Source organism: Elephantulus edwardii, unplaced genomic scaffold (genome assembly GCF_000299155.1).
Source record: "Elephantulus edwardii isolate Elephantulus edwardi_28Jun2011 unplaced genomic scaffold, EleEdw1.0 scaffold00020, whole genome shotgun sequence".
Classification (NCBI taxonomy): domain Eukaryota; kingdom Metazoa; phylum Chordata; class Mammalia; order Macroscelidea; family Macroscelididae; genus Elephantulus; species Elephantulus edwardii.
This window is the reverse complement of record NW_006399770.1, coordinates 9,266,628-9,286,320: the sequence shown is the minus strand read 5'-3', so window position 1 is coordinate 9,286,320 and position 19,693 is coordinate 9,266,628. Positions and strand designations below refer to the sequence as shown.

At 35.7% G+C, this 19,693-nt stretch overlaps 1 protein-coding gene across 1 annotated transcript in view; it reads left to right on the top strand.

Moving 5' to 3' along the window:
* DPYD (dihydropyrimidine dehydrogenase) overlaps positions 1-19,693 on the top strand; it is a 1,462,963-nt gene that overhangs the window by 676,795 nt on the left and 766,475 nt on the right. Inside the window, exon 13 of the mRNA XM_006882430.1 lies at positions 2,697-2,912. Coding sequence (XP_006882492.1) covers positions 2,697-2,912 — 216 coding nt within the window. The remainder of the gene's footprint in view (positions 1-2,696; positions 2,913-19,693) is intronic.

Sequence of the window (19,693 nt, the reverse complement as noted above, 5' to 3'; positions counted from 1 at the left end):
GAGTACGCATAAATGACTGAGTCAAAGTAATCCTCCTTACACTGATCTTCACATATTTGCCTTCTGACTTTAATTCTTAAGAAAACTGAACAAATAACACCAAAGACCCCCACCCTTTTTCTATATTTTTGGTTTTGTCCCATAAATTAATGTTCATAGTCAGATATAATGCCAACCTTTTTTATTTTTCACATAGTGGCAAACTATGGCAAAACCCACGATGATGAATAAGACAAAAAAGAACCTTGTATGTGCTCAGAGTGATAAAACGACTATCTTTTGCAAGTGAAGATATTAGCTAATTTCTGTGTTAGTAACTGATACTGTTGTCCGTAAGAGAAAACTTATAGGAAGTTCTACTTTTTAAAGAGAGTTCTTTCTATGTGTTATTTCTTGTTATTTGTATAATTTACTTGTGTTTGTTTTTAAATTTAAAATAATCTTAACAAAGCTTATCCTGATGATTTCCTTTCTAAGCATAAAGGTAAATCATTAGATTTTTTTTTCAGAGCAATGCTTAGTTTATTTTAAACCACACAAATTAAGAAATACTACTTGAACTACCCAAAAAGCATGCGGTTCAAGCCTACTAGTTTTTCCATGGGAGAAAGATGGCCAGTCTGCTCTCATGCTATTTACTGTCTCTGAAAACCTACTGAAGGGTCAGTTTCAACTCCATGGTACATAACAATGACAATTTAAACTAGAAATATATGTTTGTCTTCCCCTTGCCACATATAATTAAAATCATGAACAAATGGGAAATCAGCTTTTAAACTGTAGGAGAGTAGCTGTTTCAACAGAAAACCATAAAATGAAAATATGTTGTTGATTGCCATCAAGTCAAGCACAACTCACAGCGACCCTGTGAAAAAAGGCCTGAAGCCCCTCTACAACTATGGACATTTATCATTGTTCATAGAGTTTCAGAGGCATGTTGTTTAAAAAGAGGTTGGCTCTTTTTTGTTGTTATTATTTTTAATGTAACTTATTATAATGTCTAATCAAACCCTTATTGCCTTTCAAGTCACCTAATTTAGCTATTAATTTTTATTTGCCTTTCCCTCCCTTCTTATCCTTTTTAGCCTCCAAGATTGATGTTTGGTTAATTTAAAATCATGATTCCACAGAGCTAAAAAGATACTATTAGGGTACAATTTCTTCTACCTACATCTCTGTATATTTCCATATGAGCAAACATACTTCACACACATGTGCACACAGGTGCATGCACACCAACATACACACACACACACACATACACACATATGTCAAATGATCAGTTCTCAAGTCACTAATTTCCTTACACAATACATTATACCTGTTTCTTAAAATCTTTTCAATGGTCTCTCAATCTTATATGGGGACAGGAGAAATTATGTCCACAACAGCACTGGCCAATATTCAAAATTATGCTCTGAAGCCCATTAATACGCATGGCACAAGGCATCTGCCGTAGCTGAAGCCCAGACAACATCAGACACTTTTTTCAGGTAGCAGAGGCACATTAGTCTTTCAATTGACAAGTTTGATGCCTTTTTACATATTAAGTGAACTTTGCTTTGCATTATAAATGGTAGAGGGCCAGAAATAATTTCTATGCAAGTCATGCAGTCTTTATCTACACACGACACACTTCTGTAAAATTAAAGTTCTGCTCAAATAACTTTTCTTTTGAGAGATGATTCACAACAGAAAGGTTTTCTAACTCTTGTATTAACGTGCCTTGTCCAGTCAGTAACCGTTTTGGCTGGGGGGAAAGTACTCTTTTCAATATATTCCAGTGTTATTTGTCTTTCAGAGCTACACAGTGAGGAAGAGTGTGAAGGGAGGGGAGAGGAAGAGAGGGAGAAATTAGGAAGGGGCTAGTTTTAAAAACAAAATACCCGATGAGATCTTTAATAACATTTAACAAGCATCTAGTATGTTTGCATGTTCCATACACTTTGCTTGTTTCTTTTTATTTAATCCTGTGGACAGCATCATTAGAATTATCATTTAAGTGAGGGAAATGTACAGGTTTGAATGCTGATTGAAGATTTTGGACATTAACTGGTAGCTTTTAGAGTTGATTCTAGGAAAGGGGGGGGGGGAATCTTCCCTATTTGTGCTCTTACACTTTCCAGTCAGATATTCCCCTGTGGCTGGTGATCGCATGCATTTTCCAATATCTCTATGAGTTAGAATTAGACAACCAGAGTCCCTGCTGCTATCCTGGGAACTGCAGAGCAGAAAAGACACAGGCCTGTCAGGTGCCTTTCCTAACATCTTAGAAACAGTAGTGAGATCACTGGAAATTGAATTTAGGCCTCCTGACTTGCTATTGCCCATGTCTGTGAGCAATAAAAATATTTCCACATATTAAGTACAAGGGGTTAATGAGACAAAGAGAGGTAAATTTCCAAGTGATGAAACTTTTTGTGTTTGAATCTCATTATGTCGTAGAGTTTTCCGTTTGCTTGCTTAATTGATTTTACTTCTGTTAATACTCTCCCCTCTACCTTTTGGATTACAAGGATGATATGATATGAATTTGGTTCACTGCTAATGGACTTTCCCCCCAGGTTACATCATTGTAGATGGATCAATTTAATCTACATTAATTCAAAGGCTGTGTAGCAGTGATTTTTGTAAGAGATTATATGGACAAGTCAGATGTGCTGCGAGAGCAATTATCGGCTGATTGTGTTTTGCAGTCACAATATGGAGCCCCTGTTTCCGTGGAGCCTGAGCTGCCCCTCTTTTGCACTCCTATTGATCTGGTGGACATCAGTGTGGAAATGGCTGGGTTGAAGTTTAAAAATCCTTTTGGACTTGCTAGTGCAACACCAGCTACCAGCGCACCAATGATTCGAAGAGCATTTGAAGCTGGATGGGGTTTTGCTCTGACCAAAACTTTTTCACTTGATAAGGTAAGAACAGTTTTTGAAGTCCTATTCACATGTCTATTGTTTATTTTAGTTATGGAATACACGGAATACGCACTATACTGAAAATACTTTTTCTGACCAAAGAATAATAAGTATTAAACTGACTTGACGAGAGAGGCTGTTCTGTAGGCACAGTTCATAGAAAGCTGCCCAAAGGCCACTCGTCTCTGGCAGTTCAAATCCACCAGTCGCTCTTTGCACTTCGAGAGAAAGATAGATCATCTCCTCCTGTGCCATTTACAGCCTTGGAAACACTCTGAAAGGTACGCTGTGTGTCAGAACTAACTTGATGGCAAGAGAGCCAGACAGACAACATTTTAGGCCAGTTGAGAGCTGTAATAACCTTTAACAAACATAAAGTGCAAAGTTCCATGCACTTTGCATAAATGTTCTCATTAGAGCCTTCTAATAATCTTTGGAAGTAGCACCATTGCGTTAATTAATTAAAAATAAATAAATATGCAGAGTGCTCATTGTTTAGTGGCAAAGAGCCACACAACAACCTCAAAGGCAAGTGATTCAAATCCACCAGCTGTTCCACAAAAGAAAGATGGGCAGTCCCCTCCAATGTGAATTGCAGCCCCTGAAAATGCACTGGATCGTTAGCTGTGAATCTATTCCAGCTTGATAGAACATAACAGCAGCATCACCAGATAGCTATCTATCTTCAGGATTCTGAAATTATCAATTTAATATCTGTTTATTGTTGTTATTGTTATATACCATCAAGTCAGAACCAAGCCATAGCTGACTCTCCAGAGGCTTTTCAGAGGCAGTTAGTTGCGTGGGAGGAGATTGACTATAGTTTCTGGGAAATAAAGGGACTCTCGCCACATTCACGAATAAGTTATTTTTACCTTTCCTTCCATTTCTTCTGTTTCATAGATGGAGAGGGGCATATATTTCTCATTTTGTATTGCATGTAGAGAGTAGAAAACAAGGTAAATATTATAGAAGTGAATGTTTCATTTAATAATTACAGCCTCATGGATTTTTATTTTAATGTGTTATTTGTTTTATGGTTTCTGGATGTGTGTGAATGAAGATAACTTGCTTGAATCAAAGTTAGATAGTGGATTGGTCTGGCAAAAAATTTTGGGATCCAACTTAGAATAAAAGGGAATTTTTTGTGTAATTCATTGGTTCTGGTAGAAAATAAGATTCTTTTTGAATTTTTGTATCTCGAAACTTCAACTTAAATGCACATACCCTGGAATTCATGTAGTGTTATGTACTCACACCAAAAGTGGCCACATTTAGTATAAAATGAAGTCTTTATTAAAGGTAAGATTCCTTCTTTAAATAAACAAGGCATAATCTACATATATTAAAGGGAGAAAATTTATGTTTTCGAGGTAGGATAATTTATGCAATAGAACATCACATTTGTATATGCTTTTAAGTTCAAAAAGAACAATAGAATATAGCATTCTTAGATGGTCTCTTGGTAAAATTTTAAATGTTAAACCTATCAATGTATTTAGCACTAACTGCTAGTTAGTAATAATTAATGTATAAGAATGTGTGAATCTAGTGATGAAGAAAAGGGTATCATTATTTAAATCAGCCTTATCCTCAGGCAAAGAAAATAATAGAGAACAAACATGCCCCATTAAGCACGTTCTATCTTTCTTTCTCCTTTTACTAGGATCAATAGCTGGCATTATTATGGCTAAAACATTATGGCTGTCTTACTCTGACAGCTTTACAAGATGCTATGTATGGAGTGGTCAAGGGAATCTAGACAATCCTCATGAATTATAAAACCAGTGCAGGAAATAAAAATAATCATAGTAGTTTTTAAAATCAAGTAAAGGAATATTCTTTTAATTTTTTTTAAACATTAGATTAGACTTAAAATTTCTAAATGCTTTCGTTCAATCAAATATAAAATGAATTGCATATACTGACTTCTGCTTTTGGACACTATAAATCAATTGTTTACAACCTTTGTAGCATATTATTAGTATGTTTGTTTCAATTAATTCTGTAAGAATTACAGTGAAGCTGTAATCAAATGGTTAATCCATTGGGAAAATGGAGTCTCAGAAAACGTTTAATGACTCTCTCTCTCTCTCTCTCTCTCTCTCTCTCTCTCTCTCTCTCTCTAGGTGATTATCTATATATATATATATTACATACTGTATTTTAAATATTTATATGTAAAAATAGTAGATTGCCACTGAGCTACAAATGAAGAATTGTAGCAAAAAAATAAATAAATGCTTTAAGTTTGCTATTTCCTTTACTTGTAAAAATTGAATTCTGATTAATCAGAGACATCTGTCTTTACTCTGTTGGTGACATGCATTGATTTGTAATGCTGTTTCTTTCAGTAACCTAGTATAGTAGTTGCTTTTATTAGGATCACTATCAGAACTATATATGAAAGCTAAATTCTTTCTAAACTTCCAATTTGAATTTAATCTATCAATTCAGAAGCCTCTGATATTGATTCAAAAGAAGCCTTATGAACAAATGCAAATTAAATTTGATACATAATGATGAGGCTTTGGGACACTCTATTTTACTTCCTTTGATGGTGGGCACAACAAAATACTTGTGCAGAGATCATTTTAAACATATTTGTGCAGACTATAATGACAAAAATAATGATGTCAGCTTGGGTAGATATGTAGTGACATTTCAAAAAGATTGTTTCCGTGCATGATCTTGCAAAATACTCAGTTTGCATCTACTTTTTTATTTTCTCCCTAATGTGGCATTTAACCTGTTGTGAATATAAAATTTAGTTTTAGGAGCTCCATATTTTCTTATTGAACAAATGCTGGTGTGTGCAACTCAGAAGTATGAACACAAGGTTTTCCCACAGTCATTTATTGAAAATATTTTGGGTACTATATATTTGTGTGACATTATTGCATATCTCTTTAGATTGGCCTTATTATAATTTATTATGTCAATTTGTGAAGCTGCTTAAAATGTATTAAAATTCAGAATCTTGACATTGGAAATTTGGATGTTCTTAATATGACAAAGGTTATTCCATGAAGTTTTGTTATCATATGAAATATTAATATTTCAAAATACAGTTTTGATGAAGTACAATTTTCCAGGCCTGCATATGATAAAGAAATTAAATGCTTACCAAGGGAGTTCCGTAAAAATTAGAGCCCCGCCTGAACATCTGCTGGAAATTTTATTATCCTGTTCTTCTTGACAGTGTGGCTCCCTCGTTGTTTTTCTAGATTGACAGCTGAATATTGCGCTGATTTCTGCAGCAAATATGTTTAGATGAACTTTGTTTCCCTTTTTTTCATTTTTTTGGGAGTTCAGAACATGCTTTTGATTTTCATCCTATATTTTTTTTTATACTCTTGACATTTGTAGATGCCAGATTGAGGTCTAATACGCTGTAGCAACGATAGACCATTGACTTACAGTGAAATGCCAGTTGATATCTCAGTAAACAGAAATATTATTATTCTTTCCTGTGCAGTCTGTATAAGAGCTGTATGTGCTTTCTTTCGAGAAGCAAATGATCAGATTTTTAATGTCAAATATTAAAAGATATGTGTTTGCTTCTGTGTTAAATAACATCAAAGATAGATTTTTATTAACTATATTCTTTCTTTCAAAATCAATCTTTTCAAGAGTATTTCAAAATATTTAGATTTTTTGTATGAGATTGTTTCTATTTTTGTAAGAATGATAAAATTATGCTCAAAGTAGAATTATAATAGTTATGTTTCCATATAAATAGGTTTTGAATTCAGGTTTAAATATTAAAAAGTCAAGGATGAATAACCCTGTTAAGGGTAAACTAAATGTAAATGTTCAAAACAACTCAGGTAACTGCTCTGTTTAACTGGAAATCTTGAAGATGGTTTAGACATAACATAAAATAACTTCTTGTTCTGTGTTCACATCATATTAATAAGCAATAGATAAAAATATTTTTTCCCCATAGAAAAGTATATATTATGTGCTGTGAGTAGTTAAACCTAAATACAAGTTGCATATATCTTAAGTATTATACAGATTATAAACTAAAAGAATTCTTTATTACTACCCTAAATAAAATTTAAACCTTAGCAATAGCTCAGTCTAAGAATGATAATGCCAGTGAAATTTCTAAATGTGTCTTAACACTTAAGTTGTTGCATAAAGTTTTAAAATACAGAAAAGTTTTGATAAAATATAATAAGAATTGAGCATAGGAGTCATCTAAACACATGTATCAGCAGTCCAGATAGAAAGAATATGACTTGTTCGGGATTACTTACAGTTAAAAAAAACAAACAAAAACAACGTACTATATCTTATGCAGTGTAGGATAAAAATAACTTTAAGCTGGGTTGTTTTTTATGTGTACCATAGAGTCAGAATTGACCAGAGCTTAGCATTAGAAATTAGAAATGTGTAACATCTTTCTCTAAAATACAGTATATTCATTTTGCATTTAGTCTGTCTAAAGTAACTTCTAAATTGCTACCTTGTATATATGGAGAAGGGAGCCCTAGTGGCCTAGTGGCAAGATGCTTTGTTGCAATCCCAAAGGCAAGCAGTTCAAATCCATCAGCTGTTCCTTGGGAGAAGGATGAGAAATCTCCTAGGTGATTAACTGCCTCTGAAAACTTGCCAGAGGGTCAGCTGTGGATCAGTTCTGACTCAACAGTATACACAACACAATAACAATGTATCAAGAAATACACCTTTGAGGTCCAGTTGGTGTACTGCTTTGAGGTAAGGACTTCATCACATAAACTTAGGGTGTGTTGTTAGATGGGGCCAGTCCTTGGAAAAGGTCATTATGCTTGAAAAAAAAAGGGTCAACAAAGGAGAGATACCCTTAAAGAGATGAATTGACACAGTGACCCAAACAGTGGCTTCCAGTGTATCAGAGGTGTTCAGGAGACACAGGATAGGGCAGGATTTAGATATGTTGTTCCTAGGATCACTATGAATCATTGTCAACTCAATGGTACTGAACAGCAACAATAGGTTGTTTACTATTGTAGTGTGATGTATCGTTATTGTTCGTAGAGTTGGTGCTAAGTACTTCTTTGTGGTCTTTAACTCATAGTAACTCATAGTGACAGTGAAGAACCATCCCTTTGGGATTTCTGGGCTTTATGTGAGAACATATGCCTGCCTTCCTCCCATGCCTCCATATTAGTTTGAATCACTAACCTCTTAGCATAAAGGAAAAAAAATGATTCACCATTGTATCACTGAGGTTCCTGAGTCCTATTATTTACTGGTATGTATTGAATAGTTAGAATTTAGTTGTTGTTGTTGTTACGTGTCATTGAGTCAAGCCTGACTCATTGGGCAACAGGTGTGAACCTCGCTCTCTCCTGCTCCGATCTCACCATCTCCACCATGCTCACACTCATTGTAATAGTTACTGTGTCAGTCTCTCGAGATGAAGATATTTATCTCTGTCTTTGAGGAAAGACGTCACCTTTCCCAACATGATGTCTGATTCAAAGGATTGCCCTCACCTGACAATATGACAATACTCTTCTCCCTACATATAAAAGAGATAAAATAAAGAGGAAGATAGGCCATATCATTCTATAAGTAGGCAAAGGGTAGGAAGATTACTCAGCTGCAAAATGGGTAATACAAATATAACTTTAAGAAAAAACAGCTCAAGAAACTAGAACTCAGGATCAGGAAGCAGAGTCAATATTACATAGAAGCAATCTTCCAGGACAGGAGTCATTAGAGATTAATCAAGGAACACACTCTGATGCTAGCCATGAAATGTAAGCTCACCCACACGGGAGACTAACAAATATTTCCTTAAATAAAGTTCAAAATTCCTATGGAGCAGTGACTTCTATTTATCCTTTTTTGAATGAGAAATTATATATATATATAAAATAAAACAATATATGACCAAGAGGCAATGGTGGTGTAGGAGTTCAAGTTGCTCTGAAGGAATTGTCATAAAACAAGGCCCCAGAAATCAACGCTATTCCAAGTGACATATTTCAACAAACAGATGCCACTCTGAATGTGCTCATCAGGTTGTGCCAAGAAACCTAGAGGACAATCACCTGGACAACTGACTGGAAGAGGTCCATACTTAATCCCATTGAAAAAAAAAAGGATGATCTGACAAGAGCATGGAAAGTTCAAACAATATCACTCAAATCACATACAAGCAAAATGCTGCTGAAGATTATCCAAAAATGACTGCTAGGAGAGCAAAGAAGTTAGTCCTAGAGAGGGTGAAACCAGGCTGCTGCTTAGAGGCAAGGATCTTGATGCTTCATCTGACATACTTTGGACATGTTGCAAGGTGGGCCCAGTCGTTGGAGAGGGACATCATTCTTGGGAGGGTGCAGGGAAAGCACAGGAAAGGAAGACCCTCAATGAGATGGATTGATTCAGTAACTGGGGTAATGAGGATAGCTGTGTCAGAAACAAGATTGGAACAGGATAGAACAGAACATAGGACTGTTGTACATAGGGTCGCTATGAGTTGCAGGTGACTCAACAGTATATAACAACAAAAAAACATTTGTAATTGAGAGTGGTGTTATCATAAAGCTAATTTTGAAACTGTGAATGTAGCTGACTCCAGGTCCTAGAGGTACATCTGTGGTTCTTTGGGAACAAACATTTTTTCACTTTGGTTCCTGTTTTTTACATAGTTTCTTTGAGATTATTTTCTTTGACATTTTTATTGTCTTCATGAGAGTGTCTAGTCATTTCTGCTTTAACTGTTTCTAAAGTCTGAACACTTTTTATTTGATCTTTAACCTAAGGTCATGTCTCTTTTAGAGAATCCCCCCAACCCCCAGTCTGGGGGACACTGAGTAAAAAGAACAGGGTAGGTTGTGCTTTTGGGTTTTCCCCCCCAACACACCATGTTTTTCATGTTCTTGACACAATTTTTCTTCAGAAATTTAAAAGATGCTTTTTTTATTTCTTCTCTCTCTTATTATTCACTGATAGAAATACTCAGCTCCTTCTTTCAGCATCTTTTATGAGAATTCCTTAGATGTACAAATGCATTATTTATGTTTTCTATATTCCATATTATCACCAGCAACATTCTTGCCTTTTGTTCTGTCATTACATAATTAAGGTTACTCTTTTCACAGCCTTCTATTTCCACACAGCATTATAAGCCTCTACTGAAATGTGCCCCCACCGTTCTTCTAGTACTGACTCATAGCTGACTCTTTAGTAAGTTTTCAGAGGCAGTAAATTACACAGGAAAAGATTGCCTTCTTTCTCACTCAGAAAGGGACCTGACTATCCAGCGCATTTTCAGAGGCAATGAGTTGCACTGGAAGAGATTGTCCATCTTTCTCCTGCAGAACAGTTGGTGAGTTTTAACCCAATGCATTTGTATTGGCAGTATAACTCTTTGCCATTAAGTTACCAGAAATTCCAACTGTTTAGTAGTTTAAAAATAAAAACCCCATTACTTTCTAAATGCTGTCTGTTGGCAGTCTAGACAAGTCCCAACTGGACCTCACTTGTGATTTTACAATCAGTTATCAGACAATTCAGTGGTTGGTTGGTATTGATGGCTTGATAACTGGCTTGATTCATGTAAGTCCTCAAATAACATTGCTGGATATCTCAAGAGATCTCTCTCTCTCTCTCTCTCCCCCCCCCGCCTCTCAGCTATACTACTCTTCTTCACAAGGTGGCAGCATTCTAAAAAAATCAAGAGGGGAAACTGAAAATACTCTGTTGGGAGTTGCACTTCTGACCCAAAGACCACAGTTCACTGGTGGTTCAAATCCACCAGTAGCTCTGTGGGAAGAAGATAGGTGGTCTCCTCCATTGCAGTGTACAGCTTCCAAAAACCCACTGGAGGGTCAGCGATAACTTGTTTCTCACCTGATGTCAATGAATTTTTTCCTTGAAGCTAAGCTTGTAAACAGTACAACGTGGAGTTTCCATGGCATTTTTTTAGTTATAGTAAAGCATGGGCCAGATCAAGAACAAGAAACATAGAAATAACCTTCCCCATCAAGAAAATTCTTTTAGTACACTAAGATTTGAATCAAGATTTCTTAGATTGCAAAGTCATGCTTGCCCCAATATTCCACACTGCTTCAGCAGTTGTCCTCTCTTGGCCTCATCATTTTATGTCTAAAGTGAGGAAAGTTTGACTGCATCAACATACTACAGAGACCAGGAGTTTGTCTTAGCAGGTGGACCGGGACTCCTCCAACAATGTTTCAAGAAGAGCCGCAGCTATGCTAGTATTATTACTGAGGTTCTCTGTGGTGTATCACTGTGAGAGAGTTATCAATATACACATAGAGAAAGAGATGTAGATGGCGGCAGAATACCTATTCATTATTCTCTTCTTTCTAACTATTTTTGAGCTCTTAGATTGAGCTCTATGAGTTTTAAGTCAATTTTATTTTCATTTTAAAACTTTTCTCTCATTCCCATCAAGTGAAGACTCGCTTATACTGACCCTCCAGCCGGCTTCTGAAGCTTTAAATCATATGGGAGGAGATTGCCCATCTTTCTCAGCTGGAGCAGTGACTAGACTTCAGTCAGCAGAGAGGCACGGCCTTTGAGTTAGCAGTGAAGCTCCCTCAGGACTGTGCTACCGGACCTCCCTTAAAATCCTAGACTGCTCTGAATCTTGGTCATCAGAAACCAATATCCTTCTATACCACTTTTCTCAATTCATATGGCCATTCCTTCTAGTTCTTAAACATGGCAGGCATCCCCTTATTTTAGGGCCTTTATGTGTCCTCTTCCTGCAATGGTCTGTTTCACATCTTTATGTGATGGCCCTTGTCATTCCATTCTCAGATGAAAAGTGACCTCCCAGAGCAGCCTTTGCTGACCACACAGAAGTCAGATTCTGTGTCCCATTGCCTTGGTGCTCCACACATCCCCTCCTCCACTTCATGTACTGTCATGTGACATCACCATGCTCTTGATTATGTGTTTGTTTACTCTTATTTTCTCTTTCAGCCACTTGAAGGTAAGTACCCTAAGAGGAGGAATGTTGTTTCTCTTGCTCATTATTATCTAGCCAGTGCCAAGAACAATGTCTGGCAGATAGGAAGGACTCAATACATACTTGTTAGATGAATGAATAATTATAGGATTCTAATTTGAATCACAATTCCACATGACAGCTCTTCAGTTACTTGGAGACAGCTCTCATGTCCTATCCCTAAGCCTTTTCTTTTTCCTTTCTAAATAGTCCTGTTTCCCTTCACATAATAAGGTTTGCACACATTTTACTGTGTAGGTTGTCTGTTCTCCCATGTGGATTTCAAGAAACTTCTTTCGATCCGCATTATCTTAATTGAGAGGAAGTTGCCTGCATTTGTACAAATTGCTACCACATATCAACCAGATGAGTATTCAGGACTAATACTGTCAGGACTATAAATGCTAAAAATAATATTTAGAGTTGTTCTGACGAATTTCACAAATATGTCACATAGTAATATTTTAGAGCCTGAGTAATTCTCTTTGGATTACTAGAGAGAATAGCACAATTTACTTCTGTAATTTGTTTTGGAAGGCCTTATTAGAAATAAAAATCTGGAATTTTTCAAATATTAAATAAAACAAATTTACTTTATTGAGAGTTTCTACATTACCACATCATGAAAGGCTATGAAATAATAAATGAACACCAGTTCAGTGCATAGCTTTTATTGCTATAGTTGTAGGTCCAAAGTCGTGTATAAAATTAATTACCATACATTATATAGTATTGTTCTCTTGCTAGATACCTATAAATGAACTCAGATGCTGTCATTACTTAAATAAATTCAGTGTAAACATCTCATCAGGAAGACTTTTAACATGTGAAAATTAGAAATGATTTCTGTGTAAAAATTGTTTCATTGGTTAAGTTTTCTAATTGTGGTTTAGATATCTTTTATTGCTTTTTATTGGTTTTTAATATATAAAATTAGCTCACCGTCAAGTAAGTTTGTTAAAAATATACCATTTGTATGTAGTAATCTTTTGGAAGATTCCCTCTAAATTCTCAGTTCGAGTTAGATTGTCCATAATGTAATCTTCAAGTCCTCAAAACAAAAGAATATGTCTACATACTGACATAGGCATTTGAGCATGTGATTGCAGAACTAAAGCTAAATTGTGCAAGTTAGAATACTATAAACACACTGTCTCTTCTCCTAAGTTTCTAAATGAATTACAGTTTGTAACCATAGTAAACATGGTATTACACATTTTACTCACTGAACAGAAAATATAGGATATAATGTTTTCAAATACAAATATTAATGTGTGTTTCTATTTCTGTGCACAAATTAATATACTGTATTTCTATTAAGTATAACTCATTTCACTCTAGGCAAAGTAAGTTTAAAAAAAAATACCAGAAACAACTAGTAGAACATTAGAGTTTTTAATCCACCCTAATGTTTTTTGCCTTGAGAGGGTGAAACTAGGCTGCTTCTCGGAGGCAAGGATTCTGAAGCTTCAACTGGGCATGTTGCAAGGTTTCAGTCCTTAGAAAGGGATAGCATTCTTGGGAGGGTGGAAGGACAGCACAAGAGGAAAAGACCCTGATGAGATGAATTGACTCAGTGGATGAAGTAATGGGGATGGGTCTGTCAGACACAATGAGGTTGGCTCAAGCAGGGTTCAGAGCTGTGGTACATATGGTCCCTATGAATTGCAAGTGACTCAACAGCACTTAACAATGACAACATTTTTAAACATTTTTTATTTCACAATTAGAGGCAGTTGACAATGAAGAAGACTGATCAATTTCCCCATATAATTATGAATTTGTCTCTTTTTAGTTTTAGAATGTGATTTCATAATTGTTAATTAATAATTTTAGTAGAGTGGGCAATGTGTGATCAGAATTTTTAATAATATAAATTGGCGTATAAAATTTTGATCTAGGATAAGTGGTAGAGCTTTACTTATAATGGAAAATATGTCTTTCTCAATTCTTTCTGTTTTTTTTTCTTCTCTTATTTTTAAGTATCTGTGTCAAGGCTAAAAGAAAATTACCATAATTTTGACACAATTGAAATTTCTTGAAGGCACAGTCTCGTTATTTGATACATTAACTCTACTTCTATCTTACCATGAGTAATTTTTTTGAGATTTTTTAAGTTCAACTGATTTTTAAAAATAACAATAAATACTTCCAAAACCTCCAAAAGGAGAGTTTTAACTTAGGTATAATGAGGCATGTTCCAGATAATGGGATAATTTGGAAAAAAGATAATAATAATGCCTACATAATTTAGAAAACTTAATTAGTGTCACAGAATTGTTCAGGTGTACAAAACGGAATTGTTTTATGTTTTACTGTTAATTTAAAAACCAAAAACAAAACAAAACAACCAAAAAAACCCGCCAAGCAAACAAAACCCCCAAAACACACCTTTCACTTTTTGGCTTAAGTTTTATGTGGAACAAACTCCGATTAATTCAGTATTACTTTGTTTCTTTTATATTTTAGATATTTTTGATAAAAGCCCAGGCACTATTAAGTAGGGTTCTCTTTATTCTTCTTAAAAGATGTCTCTAAAACCCAGTAATTATGCCATATTTTCAATTTAGGGCATCTTTGGCTTTTTTTTTTTGTGTGTAGTATATTCAATTTTATCAAAATTATAGCTTCCATTTTCGTATATAATTTCTAGTGTGCTTGATATTCAAGTACCATTACTTTGAAATAAGGTAGATATTACACATGGAAGATACTGCTGTTTTGAAAGAATGTTCACACTGCCCTTTAACATACCGTTTAAGTTTTCTTACCCTATTTCTCCATCTGCTTCCTTCATTTCGGGGAAGTCAACTACTCTTTCATCTTGCTTTGCTGTTCATTTGCATGTTCTTACACAATATTCCATATGTTTGTAACAGTTTCTCACTTCTTTTTTTGGCAAACTTTCCCTCTATTAAAATTTAAACATACCTAAAAGTGCAACCAGATAAAGTGCCACTTTAACGTGGATGGGCTGATTCGGTGTATTCTGAGAACTCTTATTAACGTCCTTTATTTACTTTCTTTTTTATCTCGTTCCTGTGACAAAAACTTGTAAGGCTTTGAAGAAGTAATTTGTATGTCCATATGCATACGATAAAGAAATAATCACTGCTCAAAAAAATGTAAGTTCTAATCCAAAATGTATTTGTATACTAAAAAAACCAGACCCTGATGGTGACAATTTTGGTATAAGACATTAAGGATTTTGGACACAACAATTTCTTAATAAAGTGTGTTTGCCATGCTTTTTAATAGTGAAAGAAAAATGACTTCACATATGAGCCATGTCTGTATTCCAAGCAGCAGAACTAGTCCTTAGACACTCAAGATTATAAGGGTGATAAAGTTGAGAGTAATTGTAGTACATGATAATGGTGTAGTTGTTAGGTGCTGTGGAGTTGAGTCTGACTTGTAGTGACCCTGTGAACAAGATACTAACTGTGTCCTACCCTGCTCCATCCTTAATATCTCTGACCTACTTACTAACATATATTCCATTGATACTATCACTCTTCGTCTATTTCATTGTCTTCCTCTTTTTGCTGACCTTCCACTTTTCCTAGCATGATGTCCTATTCCAAGGAATAACCCCTTCTAACAACTTGTCCAAAGTATGTAAGACGAAGCTTTGCCACCTTTGCCTCTAAGGAACACTTTAGTTGCACCATCTCAAAGATAGATGGCGAAAGCAAAGAAATATTAAGACTAGGACTCAAAATATGATTCATATTTCCTCTCTCCTTCTCTCTCATTCTCACTCATACTCATAGCTGTTGCTCCATTGGGTTTCTGAGGCTGGAAATTACACAGGTGGAGATTGCCCATAGACAAGAGGAAATTGAAGGGTTTTAAGCAGAGAAATTGCATAATTCCATTTATAAGTTATTGTTGATCATAATGTAGATCCCAATCACCATTACTATTAGTAACCCCACGTTTTCCTTCATGCAACTCTGCTTTTTGGGTGAGTCTGCCTTGACACTTGACTTTCATTTATAGCGTCTCTGCCTTATTTTGGCCATTCCTTAGCCAGAAGAAGAAAACTTCTGGTACAGTGCTTAAAGTATTTGGTTTCTACCCAAAGATTGTTGTCCTGTCCTGTACCATCAATTCAGAACCAACTTACAGCTGACTCTCCAGCAGGTTTTCAGAAGCAGTAAACCGTGCACAAGCAGGTGGACTGAATGCCTTCAGGCTGGCAGAGCAATTCCTTACCACTAGGCCTCCAGAGCTCCCTGACTAAAAGGTACAAAGCTACCAGATGCATTGCAGGAGAAATAAGTAGCTAAGTTGCAACTGTTTCTGTAAAGCTATACAATCTTGAAAGTCCTATAGGACTTCGGTTATTCTGTTATCAAGTCACGATGAGTAAGAAATGAGTTGATAATATATTTTTTTCCCTTTCCCTTAATGCCGTCAACTGGGAACTGACTCATAACTGATCCTCCTGCAAGTTTCCAATGCTGTAAATGGCTCAGGGGAAGATTACGTGGGTTTCCTCCAACACAGCCACTAATACATTTGCACAGCTAAAGAGGTGCTAGCTCTGAGGTAGCAGCACCATTTCTAAGGACTGCGCTCTTTGAGGAGAGCTCCCAGGACTTGATAACCATGCGTTTTTGAAGTTTTATAAGAAGGCATCTCTTCCCATTCAAATATAAAATTATAAACCATCTTTCACACCCATGGAGATCCTAGTCTTCTGTGTTTACCTCAACTGACACATCTCCCCTTCCTTGTCTGAGCTTTTATAGAATTTATGATCTTTACTACTCAATTGTCACTAAACTGAATGGATTTTTTAATGTATCTGTTCTCTGTTGTTTCTGGTCTAGATGCTAGCCTCTGGAATGCAGATCTGTGACCATCAGCCATGCCAAGTAAAATATCTTTTAGATGAAGAGATAGCAAATACCTATTGATTGATGGGTCCCAGATTTAATGAGCAGGTCAATCGTATTTAGAGTATAATGCATTGTCAAGCATATTACAAATATTAGATTAATAAGTATCACTAACCCTTGAGACCCATTTATTTCCTTTTTCTGGATAAATGTAGTTTTGTAAAGTTACATATCCTTCTTTAGATGACACATACTCTTTTAGGCTGACTTTTCCCACTAGATACCTTTATGTGCCTCTGTGCTATAGTCCAGAGGCATTTGCACTGCTAGCCTAGAGGAGGCATCTCTCTGGCAGTTCAAATCCATCAGTGGTCTTTGAGAGAAATATGACACTCTTTTTTTCCATTTCCACACAATTTACGTACAGCCTCCAAAAGCGCACTAAAGGGTCAGCTATGAGTTGATTCCAACTCACCAGCATCAAATGGGTTTTTTTTTTTTTTTGGTGGGTTATTTTTTTAAATATTTTAAGTTTTTTTAAAAAAAATCTCTGGCATTGTAGTACATAAGGAGTTGTGCATCTAACCCAAAGGTTGCTTTTCTGTGGCAGCTCTAATCCACCAATGACTGTGGACAACCTGCTCCTGTTTGATTTGTAGCCTTGGAAATTCAATTTAGAAGGGGGGGGGTGTCAGCTGAATTGGTTCTGATACAATGACCATGAGTTATGTTTGAAGCTCAGGTAATAGATTACTCTCTTTACACCTTAGGAACCCTTTGAGTGTTTTAGGTTTTGTCTAAAGAGACTTGGGTGCCTTTCCAGAGATTCCTGTTGAGCAGACTTACAAGTGAAGACATTGCCTTATTTCATACAAGTCTTTTAACTGAGCCACAGGAAAATCTTAATTATTGTTTGTTCTGACCCATTTTAGGAATATAGGCTGGTTCAGTGGAGTTGCATCTCTCTTAGCTCATAATTTCAACTGTAAACAACTCTGTTTGCACCCTTCGAAGTGTCAAACAAGAATGGGATCCTATCAATTATGCACGACCCTTTTAAAAGGAAACAGAATAAAATTCAGGGAACACAATCTAGTGTTCTGAGAAGTATTTTTTTTCAGCCCCAATACTGGGGTTTGTTGTTGTTTTATGCCATGTGCCACAGAGTCAGAACTGACTCATAACTGCCTGTCCAGTGGATTTTCAGAGGCTGTAAATCTCATGGGATGAGATTACCCATCTTTTCCCTGTGGGGCAGCTGATGGATTTAAATTGCCTGCTTTAGGATTGGCAACACAATTCGTTACTACGAAACCACAGGAGTTGTCTTAACATACCACTGTTGTTGTTGTTGTTGTTGTGTACCATCAAGTTGGAACTGACTCATAGCCGACCCTCTGGCAGGTTTTCAGAGACACTAAAGGAGATAAATTGCACGAAAGGAGATTGCCCATCCATTAGCCCTTGTCAAAGTGAGCATTTAATGATCTATAGCAACCCTGTCTTTCTTTTTTGTGACCTTTTTGGAGTCGAAGTATCTAAAAGTGCCCCAAGAAGATTTTTGTCATATACATGGACATTCTGCAAGGAAGAAATTTACTTTTATAACTGATTTCTGTTCTTCTTAGGGTTTTCTCCAAAATTTACATTTCAATGTATTACATTACCAAAGTCTGTTGAATTTTAATCACTGACTACACTAATTTTTATGAAAACACATCATGGAAATAATACTTAAATTTTATAAAATCTCCATTTTATGAAGATCTTTTTCTACAATTTTATGTCCAATAAGAAACAGATATTGAAATGTAAATAGCATACAAGGATTTACTTAGGTCAAATTCCATTGAGAGAAAATGTGGGAACCTGGGAAGATGGTGAGAGTTGTAAGATAGAAGCATTAAGTATAACTTCAAGTGAAAGCGGGAAGATTGAGTGAAAACATCACAGACTTCTGTGGAGTCTTAAATCATAGCAAAGCCATCAGAGAGTCTCCAGGTCTTTGAAGAATGAGAAGCCTTATATTCCTCCCCTTCTCAGTGATTGGCTGGCAACTATCATGAGAAGCCTAGCCACAGTTCAAATGCATGGTTGCAGAGAGCAGTAGCTAGCCAAAGACAATGGCAATGATAGTAGTATTCTGTGAATTTTTTTGTTGCTAAGTGGTGTTGTAGCATTTCCTATGAACAACAGACAAGAAGCTTGTCCATTCTACATCTTCCACGGCTCAAACCCACTGTGGTTGTCACTATTCCAGTGTATCTCATTGAAGGTCTTCCTTTCTTTTGCTGACCTTCTATGGTTCTGTGAGGTTGTTACAAGGTTATATGGATCTTCAAATATAGTCAGACTAATGATATATGCTTTTTAAACAGGAGAAATATTACAAATATTTGCATTGTACTTTGAAATCTTCTTTTGAGCTATATAAAAAACAAATAGTATGGCACCAGACATACATTAAATATATGCCAAAATACTTGTGCTAAGTATTATTATAGCATGGTAAAAAAGAAACAATAAGCTTATGTATAAAATACTGTAGAGGTAAATATACCCTAAATTTTAAATTGTGGGTTCCTCAGAAGATTATATTCCTTTTTATTCAAGTGTTATAATTTTCTCTCTTTGTTTTGAAGAAAGTGTTGGAGGTCATCTCTCCATCATTTAATGTGACTACCAATAATTTGCTTAACTTATCTCAACCTCAGCATGTGGGCTCGTAATGTAAGAACATAATATCTGCTCTGCTTCCCTTACAGCATTCTAGTGGTGCTCAGATTTAGTTTCTAAAAGAAAATATCTAAAAATTATTCATAACATCCAAAACACTATATAAATTATAATTGCTATTACTGCACCTCATATGACAAACTAGAATATTGATGGTGATATGATCATTTATAATTTATTGAGGTGTAGAAAATCCCTGTAATTGTGCCCTTCTATTTCAG